We start from the raw sequence: 14706 nt of genomic DNA, 5'->3' as shown, positions 1-14706 counted from the left end.
ATGATTAATTTCTTCAGTATCTGCCCGCGCACCACTGTTAGGAGAATACACAGGCAGCGTGCGTGTCCGGGGAATGTTTATCCCCTCTTATCTACTGGCTTTCTCCAGTCACTCTTCCTGTAACACACGAAATACTCCGTTCAGGAATTGGTCAAACATCCCAAAGTAGGACCGTCATAAAAAAAATATACTCTTGGGACACACCGAGGCTTTCTTATTTATTCATGCCTGAGGAATCCTATGAGCTATAAAGCAGCTCTCTTTCACAGACGTCCAGCAGCATTCGAGCAGCCCTGAGCCAGTGCTGGAAATTCCACGTTCCTATGGTAGCGGATTTTTTCATGCACGGTAACCACCCTTGAGAACTGGGCTATCCGATAACACTGGTCAACACACTTTTTCTGGCATAAGGTATTCCAACGGTTTTAATGTAATTTTGGGGTGCTAATTCCAAATCTGGCATCAGTTTTTGTCTATCACATCAGGTTTTTGAGATATTAAATATTGCATTTTCAATAAAAACTGCAGAAGAAAAATATTAAATAAATGTGGATATCTACATAAAATGATATTATAAACACACTTTCCTAAAAATACAGCACCGTATTTTAACACTAAAGCAGTCACTGACTCTCAACAACTTGCAATCATAAGTGACAGAGTTAATTTCGGGTAAAATCAATGAAAATGGGGTATGCCGATAGCATCAAATGAGATGTGATAGAGCAAATCTGAGATAAGATTTGGAATCAGCACCCTGAAATTAGTCTAAAACAGCTGCAAAAGTCCAGGCCAGAATTTTTTTTGTTGTTGACCAGTGTTATCCGGTTGCTCTGCCGATTTCCGGTTTTAGCACGTCGACTAATTGGATAACACGAAAATAGTTGGTGGGGGGGGGGAGGATGTCACCTCTGTTGCCACGTGTGCCGCTGGACAGGAGGTGATGGGCAGCGTTTGGTGATGTCACACTGGGCGTGGCTTTCAAAGGGGTTTCCCTCCTTCCTTCAGGGGAGGCAGGATGTTGTGTCGGCTGAAAATTTGGAAAGTAGTCGATTACAATATTTGAGTCGATCATTGACGACATCGACTCACTGTCACGATTCTACTCTTGAATTCCCATCGCGTAGTATTTATTTTATATCACCCTCGAGGGATAATGAGCTCAGTGAAGTCCCAAACCCACGATCGAATATACAACCTTCCTTTCGAAAATGGAATTTGTCCAATCATCCCAAAAATGGGCGTCGAGAGTCGGCGATGCTTTCGTTGGTAAATAAATGGCAATTCGAGTTAATTGAATGCAAATATGTCAGTTTCAATTTACCCAATACACAGTATAACTACAATAATATATACAATCATAGCCTGCGTATTATTGCATACGGGTTTAAAACCATCCGGAGCTTTTTTTCGATTTAAAGCTTTCGTGACTGCAGGGATTCATATTCTTGGTTCTTGCGGTAAAGTCACGTAGAAGGGAAATAATCAAATGCTTAGGACGCTGTCTTTCCGACAGCTCTGTTTCTTCACCTGAGCACGGCTGCTTACGTTGTGGCCGAAACGTCGTGAGAATTATATTTTATTATGTTTTATTTTTATTATTTTATAATTTCCCTTCTACGTGACTTTACCGACAGAACCAAGAAGATGAATTCGTAGCTGTTTCAGCAAAAGTGAGTCGGGAGGAAGGAGGAGGGGGTCCCACAGTCGTATCTTGAATACCCCCCCCCCCGCTCCCGTTGGAATAGGTCACTGCCTCCCTGTCCATGGGTCTCCGCTTCAAGCCCGCGGGCTGGTTACACGGGGAGTAAATTGCCATCGACTGCCCGCATTTACATTCGTCTTAGCCGCACCGAGCGGATGTCACGCATTGCAATTGTCAAAAAAAGGTCTCCTCCATATCTTTCAGACATTACGGGAGATGGCGGGCAGGGAGGTGGGGGGCGTGTTAACAATGCGAGCGACGGCTCGGGTGTTCAACAAGGCAGCAGCCCTGTGCAACTACGGCCAGCGGCGTTGGGTTTCTCCCACCGCCCTCGGAATTCGCGATGGGTCGATCGGCCCCCCGCTTTTTGGCTGCTCGTAGTCGTGAAAATTTGCGCAGGATCCACAAGAATCCACAAGAATCCACAAGAATCCCCAAATAGGTCTCAGGTTCGGCTCGGGCAATTCATAGCAAGCCCCAAACCTTCCCCCCCCCCACCCGCCCCCACGGCTGTGAAGCACGTGACATTATTGAGCCGTCTCTGTGAATAATTACGGTGAGAGTGAAATTTGCCCGCCTCTTGCAAAAGCGATGGGGCAACACACATTTCTGTTGCGTCATGTTGGCAGATCGCTAAAGCGGGTCCCAGCCGTCTCTCGGTAGGGTGATGACGATTGGCTTCCCACAAAGTGGTTATCATCTCATTTCACCTGGAGGGATGATGATGATGGGTGAAGTGGAATGGGGCACCGCGGTGGTGAGATGTTAACTACCTCGCCTGGTATGCAGGAAGTCGTGGGTTCGATCCCGACCCTGCGTGTCTCTCTCCCCATGGTGGTGTGGGTCCTCCGGTTTTTCTCTCCACATTTAGAATCCACATGCGCTTAGAATATTCGGCTGCTATAAATTTCCACGTGATAAGCCGCTTCATTGAGTTATCATTTGTGGCCAGGTTGCTTCTGAAAAAGAGCTATATTGCTCAGTGGGCCCTAACCCGGTGCAAATAAAAATTGTTAAATAGTTTTAATAGTTTGATAGAGTGTTTGGCACTCAGGAAGAAACCCAAGTGCCTGCAGAGAATTCACACACACGAGGAAGTAACACCAAAAGGTCCGCAGAGATAGATTCAAGGATCCATCGTCGTACCGCTATCAAATGGCCACCTCGCACACCCAAGCCTTTAACACCTGGTGTTCCCAAGTAGTCACACATCCAAGTAAAAATTAACCCGTAAAAACAAAGTTTTTCACTATAAATCCTTTATATGCGTGTTCAATGGGCCACAACCCAGCCCACATTGGTCTTTGAAACGGGCGGCTAGAGTCCTCTCGTCCTCTGGCTTGAGATGGCTGCCACCTATGGGTCAGATGATTGCCTGCCACCATTAAGCAATTGGTAATTAAATATAATTTATTTTTTCCTAAAAAGTGGAAAATTTTGGATTTTTTTTTTCTCACGAAAATACATTGTCACACACAACGAGTCTGTGTACAAAATGTCAGCTCGATTGGATCACGGGAAGTGGGTTAAAAAACGACCGAAAGATTTGCACGGTCGTAAGCACGCAAGCAAGCAAGCAAGTGAACTTAATATAAAGGATTTAAAAATAACAAGGTAACATCCCTGCTTTTAACATCCAACGACGACGTTGGGGGTGATTTGTTCTTTAGGCAACGCAGGGAATTCTCCAGTCTCGTCGTTTCATTCAAAAGTCCCGACAACACAAAACAAACGCTCATCAATTAGCGGTCTCATCAGCACCCTTAACCCAGGGCAAACGACGCACGGTTATCGGTCTCTTTGTTTCCCATGCGCCGTTGGCTTCTGGAAAGAGAACGTTTGCCGTTAGTTAAAACACGGAGGAGGGTGAACGTTTGACTGCATTGCCTTCTTGCCTTGGGGTCACGCGCTGATGATAATGATGACCGTTACAAAGCAGTTCTCTCTCTCTCTCTGACATTTGTGTTGCGCCCTCAGAGATAAATACACGGCTCCGTTCTCAATTGAGTGTCCGGTGATGCACGCCGTCAGGACATGCTTCCTAATTTGCACATTGGCGACAGGAAGGACGAAACATATTTTTTCATTGCCATATTTAGAATGTTTTTTTTGGCCAAATTTATTGTGCCTTTCTGCAAGTCATCGCGTGTGCGCGTTTGAAGCTGTTGCCTTTGTAGAAAATAACCAAATTTTGACAATCGTGTGAGCCCCATTGGGAGAGCATTGGATCGTCAAATTGTCTCCATTATCCAGTATGTTGTTTATACTTCTTGAAGAAGTCCTACAAGCCTACCTGGCTACGGCACAAGTAACCCCAATCGCTACTTATAAGCGTGGCCATCAGATCGAATTTGTTCAGAAATTATCCGGCCCCGTGGCTCACGGTTGATTGAGCGAGCGGCTCTGAAGGTTTTGGAGTTCACACCCTGGTTGAGGGACGGTTGACTCAGCTCATCATTGTGCCCCAGGGGTCGATAAAGTGGGTACCATCTTGTAGGAAATTCAACAGTGGTTGTCCTGTAGAATAGACTTGCCCCCGCCATAGCGATGTGGAGTTTCTACCACTGGCTCTGCAGGACTGTTAACACGAGATAAGCACCAATGACGCAATGCTCATTTGAGCCAGGACATTACTTTGACTTGTTAATGTAGGGAAGTGGTCAAACATTCTAATGGGGCATTCTCCTAAAATCACGTCTCGAGACTCAATGAGGCTTTCCTACGCAATCATCGGCATCAACTGTTTGGTTTTCATGCAGTAGTTGTGGCCCGTAGGTGAGAGGGTAAAGCTCGCAGTTCGTGGTCGATAAAATTAGTACCACTTTGTGGGGGGAGTCGCCTGTGGTTATGCTATGGGGTCGACTTGCTCCCGTCATGAGAATGTAGAATGTACACTATTGGTTCAAGGCCACAGAGGAGAAGACAATCCATCCCCCGACCATGATCGAGCGTGGAGACGATCAAACTTTATTTTTTTGTAACCCGCATATATTTATGGCCTTACTGTATTTTGGAATACGTGCCACTCCACCCAACTCCGCCTCACCGCTGGAGATTATAATCCTTAGTGGTTTCCATTCGTGTCGAGAGGAGAAGTGGGCCCTCTGCCTTGCTCGTTCACTCATTAGTCTGTCCCCTTCATACCTTCAAAACAAACTTCCGTGCGTGAGTCAGTCGCTCCCTAAGTGGTAGCTCTTGAGGCTGGGCGGGTAGCTGTTTGTGTTTTCTCATCTTCACACTGCATTCCCCACCCCAAGGACATGCACGCACGTAGCCTTCGGGATGGGCACATTTTTTTTGATTTCCGAGTGATTTGGAGAAAATATGCCGGTCTGTTGATCAGACAGGTATGCATTATTTACCGGGCATTGTGCGCACCGTTGTGCTGCACTTACGGAGGTACATTGTCAACACGTGCGGCGTGTATAACCAGGCGCGCGCGCGCGCACACGCTGGATTATAACACGTCTTTAATCGGCGGAAGCATTGCCGTTGAGTCGTTGGCAGTGGCGCAATGAGCGCCAGCAACAAAACGCACTCTGCAAAGAAAAAAAAAAGTGTATAATTGACAAATGGCTTTTCTCCATGGCCGAGAGATCTCGGAGAAGAAGGTCCATGGCCCGAAACGTCACCCTCACGTGCTCCTGACGAACGCGTTGGGTTTCTCTCGGCCACGGGGTTGCCGCCTGTTAGATCGCTACGTGCGATATCCACAAACCGCGCTCGCTTTGCCCACGTGGTGCAAGTGAATTGAGTCGTGCTTCGACAATGCCCGTGTCATTATGACATTGAAGACAGACTTGACAGTGGCTGGTGGGGCATTTTTCAAGTCCGCACGAAAGTTTGATCAACAGCGATAGAACAAAAAAAAAGTGTATAGAGTTTCATATTCTTGGTTCTTTCGGTAAAGTTACGTAGAAGGGAAATAATAAAATAATAAAAATACAAATATTTTGCTTTTTATTTTTATTTTATTATTTCCCTTCTACGTGACTTTACCGAAAGAACCAAGAATATGAATCCCTGCAGTCACGAAAGCTTTAAATCGAAATGTATAGAGTTTGCCGCACATTTGTATGCACCGCCAACATGAGTATTCCATGTTGGAGAGTTTTGTTAAAAAAAAACATAATACCGTGTGCTGCCAACTCGCTATTAGTAATACAATCAATTCAGTATTTACTCGAATTTCCCAAATATATCAGCTTTGTGAGCATTTTGTCACTTTTTCTTCTTATTGCTGTATCATTATTATTGTCATTGTTGTTGCCATCATCATTATTTTATTCACGTGTTTATTTTGTGTCAGCGTTACTCGACAGCAGCCTCTGCCTTTCGTTCGCAACTGCCGAACCAAACTGGCATCGTCACCAAAAAACACAAATTCGACTTCTAACAACATCAACAACAACAGTGCGTCCAGTACCTTCGTGAAATATAATCGACCTTTCGATATCACAGCCACGCCTGGCACTGTTCGTGCAGCCCGCTGAAATGCTATTAAGCTCACCGGCATTGTCGTTGGCAATGCGTTAACAATGAGCGAGCCTCACGTTCATGTCAGCTGATCGGGCATGGGCAGAGAGAAGCACGGATCAGCCGTGAACACATTGTGGCACGCGGCGTGGGCTGTATGCGACCGAGTGGCACTGTGCTTCGAGCACTCGGCTGCACACCTGGACAGACCTGTCATTTCGAACCCTGGCCAGGTGTCGACTGAACCCACCCCCGCCAGCCCCTCGTGTTCCTTTACAGGCATCGATTTTGACATGCACGCCCTTGCCCTAGGAATGTGGAATTTTCACGGCCCCCTACCAGTGGGAGGCGAGCATCGCCCCGTGCGTGCTCGTCGAAGCTGGGGGGGGGGACATGGGGAAAGATGTTAACTACCTTGCCTAGTATGTAGGAGGTTATGGGCTTGTGGGTTCGATCCCAACCCTAGCGCCTGTATATTTGGAGTTTACGTGTCTCTCTCTTCCCCCGTGGTGGCAAACATTTTTATCCGGGTTTTCCCCCCCATATTTAAAAACAACATCATGCGTTTTGAATATTTGGCTGCTACTATCAATTTTCACATGATGAGCCACTTTCTATGACCTATCATTTGTGGCCAGGTGGCTTCTGAAAAACAAAGCCAAATAGCTCATATTCTTAGGTTTTTTCGGTAAAGTCACGTAGGTAAAACATTTTAATTAAAATAGCTGTATCAAGTAAGATACAGCTATCGTGCTGTGACGGTTTCCACCTGAAGACGGAGGCTTGTGTTGCCTCCGAAACGTCGTGATTTTTATTTTATTTTTATTTTACTTTTATTAATTTTAATTTTTTACCTACGTGACTTTACCGAAAAAACCTAAGAATATGAATCCTTGCAGTCACGAAAGCTTCAAATCTAGAACCAAATAGCTCAGTGGGCCTCACCTGGCAAATTAAAAAAAACTAAAAGTTTTAGTTTCTTGTCTTGAAGAAAATTCGATGTCGTCTCCGTTCATGAAGGCGCGTCGGCATCATGGTCCCTAACGGCGACGCAACAAATCACCGGTCGGCGAAGCCTCGGTCACCTCCTCGCGACGCTGAATCTGGACGATTTAAATGTTCGACGACTTTGCTGTCGATCACCACCACCACCACCACCGCCGCCGCCGCCACTACTACTACTACTTACGACCACTACAGTTGCGATAACTACCTCGATTACTCGTCACCTTACTTAATTTTACTTTTAACCCTCTGATGTCCGTGCAGGCACCACCACTAAGATGACGGCTGGTCAGGGCTCGTCCGTGAGTGTAAACAGCAAATCGGACTCTTCGGAAGAACAAGCAGGTTAGCGCATGACCCCACTGCTAATACCACCCTGACGCTAATCTCGCGACTACCCTCCCGCTAACCACGAATACAGTATAAAACAACAACAACAACAAAACCCAGCTTTAGCGCAACCTTATTTTTTAAAATGTGTTTGCGCCAAAATGCTTTTAAGTTCATTCTATTTTAATTTCTGCTTTGCCCCTTTTTGCTTTGCCTTGCTGTGCCTGTGTTGTGTTTTTTTACTCTTTAATTTCTATTTCGCATGTAAAGAGAAGAGCATGACCGTGGAGTGTAATTGCGTTATAAACCGGACATGCGCTCTTAATGAGCTGGAAATCGCTGCAAACTGGTTTGCGTAAATGTCGTCGCGGTGCTAAATTCCCCTATCTAATAAAAATGGTAACGTGGAACGGGATAATTATCGAGGAGGCGTTTTTTAACCGATGGCTGAAGGCGTGTTAAGATTGTCACGCGCCGTTTTTCATAACTAAACACTGCCTTATTAAATCCTCCCATCAACTTGGCCTGGCTGCTCCGCCTGTGCACGTGCTCATGCAGAAACTTGCAAGGCATTATGGGTATTCACACAATACCGTGTTGACCTCGATACCACGTTTATCTCCGCGCGCATTAGCCAACTTAACTAGGCCCCGCGTAATTATTTAAAATGTCTCGCGCTAACAGCGCTGTGAATTTACAAGCAGAGGAACGTTAACCTTTTATATATTTTTTTTTTTAAATAAATGTGCTTCTTTGCACGTGTATTAGCCACTGCACTTCGCCAAAATCGATGTTTACAAAATAATTACGAACCAGGAAGTAAAATCTATAACGTCTAAACGTAGCTGGCACACTATTTTTATTCATTTATCTACTTGTGTGTAAAGGCTTATTTTTACACGTTTTGGACTTTATTTTACACTGTAGCTCGATTAGCATTGAATGGAATGCTGTACTCTGCTTTCCCATCAATTAGATAACTTTGCACAATACAAATAGGACCACTGTGATGCATTAGCATTGGCGATGTCATTAGAAGCCTCCAGAAAAGGATACCATTCATATTATCTTTTTTTCTCTCTGCACAAAACGTGTCACATTTGTATCGCTAACAAGCACACAGCTTGTTTGTAAGGGAATGCTGATTTGTTTTCAGGAAATCTAACTTAAATATTAACCAGGACGAGAATTAATTTTTCAAACACTTCCTTTGCCTTTTCATATATATATACACGTCATTAAATATGAATGAATCGCATTCTGGTGCACAGAGCCCAGGCCAACATTAAATTGGGAGCATTACCAATGGCAATGTCAAATACGCATTTTCAAATAACTTTGGGTCAATATTGTGGGTGCTGGGAGGCACGAGAGAAGAGATGCAGAGCTTCATCCCTCGCAGTACAGGGCGGCCTCCAGTTTGCGACGACCCGCATTCACGTCCGATTCACGACGCATCTTCGTACACGACTCCGAACACTTGAACGGAGTCGGCCTGGTTTCCTCCGATGTGACTTGGCGTGGAGATTTTTGTTATTCTAGAGTGTTTTTTTGTGGGGGGGGGGGGGGGGGAACCAAACACATCGGCAAGTGAAATTTCTACCGTTTCTACTGTCCACGGGAAAAATTGGGCTCGATTTACAACGACGGAGTTTTCCAGGAACGCGTTGCATCGTGAAAGCGGGGGGGGGGGGGGGGGGACTGCCTGCAGGTCGTCTGGAACGCATTCAGTGTCGTCGTCGTCCGTTCTGCGGCCATCCGCGCCCCCCCAACACATCTCCCTTTACGCAGGTGATCACGTGAGCGCAGGGAAGCTAAGCAGGGTGTTTTTTAGCTTGGTCGGTGCTTGGATGGATGGCCACGAGTTTGAGTCAGGTGTTGCAGGCAGGGTGGCAGTGACTTTTTGACCACGTGTCCCCTGCTGGGCATCTGTGAAAAAGAGCTTCATTGCTCATGGGATTCCTCAAGTGTTAATACCGTTTACGAGTCTGAGTATCACACCTTTTCTCCGATTTTTTTCTGCTTTCCTTCCACTTGAAGCCAAAGACTAATTTATGGAATTGGCCAAAAAAAACATCCCTGTGAAAAAGTAGCCTTGAGGTGCAGTTAAACTTTCCCGGGTAAATATTTGGCATGAATTTCAAAAAGCCTTGTTATTTTAATGAAGTTCTTGAATGGGCACATTCTTTATTCAAAGCCAACATTTGACTCTGTAGTCTTTATCTTTGTACTCCACAAAACGTGTGATAAATTGTTGCATGTTTTGCACGCTGCATTACTTTACATACACAGTATTTGTGTAAGATAACATGACGGATGGCATTTTAATGTAGACATTCATTCCAAAAAAATGCAAAGAATAAAATTAACCTCATCATTTTTAACACAATTTAAATGAAGCTATTGGTTCAGGAGACGAGCTGGAAAAAGCACATTAAATTAATGTCATGCGATGCAAAACACACTTAAGTCAATATTTCATCAACGAAGCCTTCGTCAATATTCAACGCAAGAGTGCAATTGTTATTTTTCTGTATTTGAGTGGTGGCGGGGAAATGAGTAGACAGTTTTGCGCTGAGTAAAGAGAAAATAGGAAATTAAATTGTAAAGCGCGATAGGCCGTATAATCTTATTTGATGTTACGGGTCGATATGTGTTTTCTTAATAACGGTTGCAATGAGCTCTTTGGAAAGCTTTTGATATCAAAATCATAACCCACAACAGATTTAGAAGTTTAGGATTGTCTAAAATGGCAGTATTTGGATGTTACACCATCTTACATTACACTGGTCAACAACAACAAAAAACATTTTTTTCTGGCCTGGACTTTTGCAGCTGTTTTAGACTAGTTTCAAGGTGCTGATTCCAAATCTGATCTCAGATTTGCTCTATCACATTTCATTTTTATGTTATCGGCATACCCCATTTTCATTGATTTTACCCGAAATTAACTCTGTCACTTATGATTGCAAGTTGTTGCGAGTCAGTGACTGCTTCAGTGATAAAATATGGTGTTGTATTTTTAGGATAGTGTGTTTATAATATAATTTTATGTAGATATCCACATTTATTTAATATTTTTATTCTGCAGTTTTTATTGAAAATGCAATATTTGATATCTCAAAAACCTGATGTGATAGACAAAAACGGATGCCAGATTTGGAATCAGCACCCCAAAATTACTTTGAAACCGTTGGAATACCTTATGCCAGAAAAAGTGTGTTGACCAGTATTATCTCTGCGTGGTGAATACAATTAGTACCAATTTGTTCAAAGTAAATAGTGGTTGTCATTTCGAGAGACTGGTTCCCATCATGAAAATGTGAAATTTCCACCGCTGACTTCAGAGCTGGTTGTCACACGCCTGTGCTCCAGAACTTTGCAGGCACGGATTGGCAGATCGCACAGATTGGCATAACTCCAAAACAAACCTGACTGTGTGGTGGATTGAATCCATCTGTGCGGAGCTTTGAGCCTTAACCCCCTGGTATACGCGGATTTTCCGTTAATTCTCCGATTTGCTCCCGTCGCAGTAATAATACAAAAACCGGACAGCACTTGAGACTAATGATTTGAGTCGTCATCTGAAACAAATTATGTTTTGCAACAAAGCCAGTTCAACTTTTTAGTTAGTTTTTTTAAGTTTTCTAATTCATCACTTTCAGCTTCGAGTAAGGGAATCTTTCATTCGCGTTCATTTCACTCTTATTATCGGCGAACTTAAATAACATTGACAGTTTTCGTGGTGCCGCCCTTTCGGAAACGATGGCCCGCGGCGATCTGCCCGTTGGCTGGTTCCAATTAAAACAACACGGCGCGGGCTAAGCACCCAGCTGGCAAGCGTGGTTTTTTCCCCTCCCCACCGTTTGAATGCAAACCACGGAGAGGACGTTTAACTCCGCAAAAATATTGAACCGTAAAATCTAAAGTTATTCAACGTGCGCAGGCACTCCACTCGGTACGTCCGTTGCTATGCAGACATTCGCTATTTTACGATCTTGGTTTTTTTGCTGGTAGTGTTTGAGAGAACAGGAAGAATAAGTACACCGCCCCTCTCCCCCTCTTGCGCCACGTGAAGATTTTGGGGATAGTATTTTTTTTCTTCTATTGAACGTATGGGAAGAGTTGGTTTACTTTTTAACATAAGAGGTGTCGTTTTTTGTATAGCATTGGTTAAAACTAGACTTGAGTTTAAGAGGGCAGTGGGGTCATGCCACAATTGAAACAAGTATCAGTTGTGCATTTATAACGTTTCCTGAAGTGTGTGTGATCCGGTCATGCAATTTCTTGGCACGTTTGTATTAATTTCGTTAATGTTTTTGTTTATTTCCCAACAGATGATTCGGGAATTGGAGCTTCGCAGGCTGCTCACCACGCTGGTGGATATGGTCACATGCACAGGCCTAGCGTAGGCTTCGTCATCGCCGTCGCAGCCTATGCTCTTCTGATATTATTACCTGCGTAAACTGAGCAGCGAAAAAGCCGGACTTTGAAATTTGAAGGATGTTGGCAAAAGAAGAAAGGAGTTAAGAAGATAGGGGAGGGGGGGGGGAAGGAAAAAAGAAACTGACGAATCTAATTTTTAAAAAAAGTTCAAGACTTGCTGAAATAAAATCATGGCCTACAAGAAGACCAAGACAACGCTAAAACGGAGCCATTTGTAAATATGTATTGAAAAACGAAAAAAGAAAAAGCTATACGCCACTGAAGGATCATGTGTTCTTGAACTAAAATGTGGAATCTTTCAGTTTTCACTTATTGTTGCTGAAATTTTAGCTTTGAGCTTTGTATAAAGCAGTCAAACATATTTAGATTTTATTGAAGAGACCAAAATCTTTTGATTTTTAAAAGAGAGCGGAAAGTGACAATGTGGTTATTTGTAACGGTATTTTATTTTGTTGTTATTCCCAAGAGAACAAAGCACCATTATTATTATCAATCGCATTGCTATCTGTTAACAAAATCCCATCACAAGACAGATTACTGTAAAAGGGTTAACACTATCATTTTTTTTTTATCATGTGGCAAATATCGGATCGCATGTAGTGAAATAATTAAAGTTCATTTAATTTGCTCATTTACTGGCAAGAAGTTCCAAAAATCCCTTTGGACACATAGTGCCTGGGTGGCTCTTGTGTGCTGGAATCTGATTGGTCGGCTGTCTTCTTGCACTGACGCCTCGATTGGTTAACTCTCAATCTGCTGAAGCCTCATTGGCCAACTGTAACTGATCATGTGACAGGTTTTTTTTTTTGAATGTGTGATGGCAGCAATGTGCCACGCTTTCATGGCGCCAAGAATCCACGTGTGTTTATTTGTTTATTTAGCGATACAAGCAAATGCCACGTTCTCTGCCAGTGTGCATATTATGTGATACACGCGCTCAAATATATAACAGACTCTCGCAGTGGATTAAAACAACTAAAACATTTTAAGTGGAAACAGTTGACACCATAAACTCGCTCTGCCGTTGTTACGCATTGGCCCATTTACCGTACTTATCCTGCCACACTGACGTTGCAAGATCAATAGCGTACCCACACACAGAGACGTTCTGCAAGTGAGATGTTCATTTAAAAAAAATGGGAGGAAGATTGCTGCCTTTAGGGTCCCCCCCCCCGCCGTTCGGCGTGACTCGCTCACGTGCAAAGTGGTTGGGACTCCGAATCTACCACTTTTTCATCGCGCGCACAGCGTCACGGGGTGCGATTGAAGCAGGTGAATGGCGGAAACGATTCGAGGTCTGCGCCTCGTGAACCGTCGACCCAAAGACACAATTCCGTGTGGCGTTCCTCAAGTCGGTGGCCTGTGTAGTAGTGTAAAAAAAAATTCACAACGCTACATTTTGTGAGCTCTGTGCATTTTGGTCGCCCTGTGGCCACAGTGTGCGTGCGGGGGGAGGGGGTGGTAGAGCTTAAGTCTGGCTCAACACCGCCACTCGACGTCACCGCTGGTGTTTTTGTTGTGAGTTTATATGCTTTTTTTAAAATTTCTCATAATTGCTTTTCTTATTTTCACTTCGCCCATCTATTACTCCAAGTCACGGTGTAAATCCTAGCACGACTGTTCAAATTGCTTGCGCCTTCCCCCTCACCCCCTTACCCCGCCCCCCCCCGATTTGAACCAAAAATAAAAGCCACAACACATGGATGATGGATATTATTATCATCTACGATTTGTGTTTGGGGATCAGTTTCAAATGCCACGTTCGGATACTGCAAGAGACGATAACGAAACAGGACAAATTCTCCGTTCGATGTCCGCACATCACGCGCGCGCGAACCCGCGTTGGAGGCTGGCTACGCGCAATCTTTAACGGAGAGGAGGAGCCAACGGCGAACATAAAGTAAAGTAGACGGTGCAGGAGGGAGTATTTATTATCAATTCCTTCAACGCGCTTGGACCGAGAATACTTTGCGAGCACGGTGTGTACACACGCTCGACAGGAGGGTCTTGGCTTCTGTGTCCATACGTGTCCAATTGTGGGATTGAAGCAAGGCAGCGACGGGCAAACCCCTTTGGCTATCAATCAGGACCACCAGCACCCGACGCGATTGGGATTTTATTCCATTGTAAACCTCTCTCTCGCCATATCCCCCCTCCCACCTCCCACTGTCGTAAAAGTGACGCTGCACTCCTCTCCCCGTGGTGGTCTAAGCCTGCACAGCCATGAAACTGAATTTGTGGTGTCTACAAAGTTCTGTCCTAAAGCCCAGGCAATGCCTTTCTTCCCCTTGCCATACCCCCCCCCCCCGGGCCTAGTATATGACCCTGTTAAGCCACACTCTTTCGGGCAGGAAATCTAGGCAGAGCGGGCTGGAGGTGGTGAAATAATATGATGCATTTTAACACGTAGGCTTTCGCGAACAATATTATCCGTAATAGGTTTTTGTTGTTGTTGTAAACGTTGTGGGTTTACTCTCCAACACACCAGTGTGCTGAACTCTCCAACACACCGTGGTTCTGAACGAGTAACGAACTGGTATATTTTGTTTACGTAACAAAACCTCACTAATCCGCTGCGTCAGGTGGTGGCGGATCTAACCCAAAAAAAAACGAACTGCATTATGGAGGATGCATTTTGTTTGTTTGTGTAAGCTTCAGTTGAAATGATGTGTTCACGAGGATTTATAGAAAGAAAAAAAAGCTTGAACTCTTTGCTACATTATAAATCTGGCCCAGCATACACA

General features: G+C 44.4%; 1 protein-coding gene across 4 annotated transcripts in view; it reads left to right on the top strand.

Annotated features, from left to right (window-relative positions):
* LOC144734912 (ephrin-A5-like) overlaps window positions 1–13039 on the top strand; it is a 188112-nt gene extending 175073 nt beyond the window's left edge. For 2 of the 4 annotated variants that reach the window (XM_078617358.1, XM_078617357.1), the window contains exons 4-5: window positions 7451–7531; window positions 11854–13039. In XM_078617358.1, coding sequence (XP_078473484.1) covers window positions 7451–7531; window positions 11854–11981 — 209 coding nt within the window. In that variant the 3' untranslated portion in view covers window positions 11982–13039. The remainder of the gene's footprint in view (window positions 1–7450; window positions 7532–11853) is intronic. The other 2 variants (XM_078617361.1, XM_078617360.1) reach the window with 1 other exon arrangement.
* The last annotated feature ends 1667 nt before the right edge of the window (window positions 13040–14706 follow it).

This window comes from Lampetra planeri, chromosome 53 (genome assembly GCF_965212315.1).
Source record: "Lampetra planeri chromosome 53, kcLamPlan1.2.h2, whole genome shotgun sequence".
NCBI lineage: Eukaryota > Metazoa > Chordata > Hyperoartia > Petromyzontiformes > Petromyzontidae > Lampetra > Lampetra planeri.
Note: the sequence above shows the minus strand (reverse complement) of the source record. Positions and strands in the feature narration are given on the sequence as shown.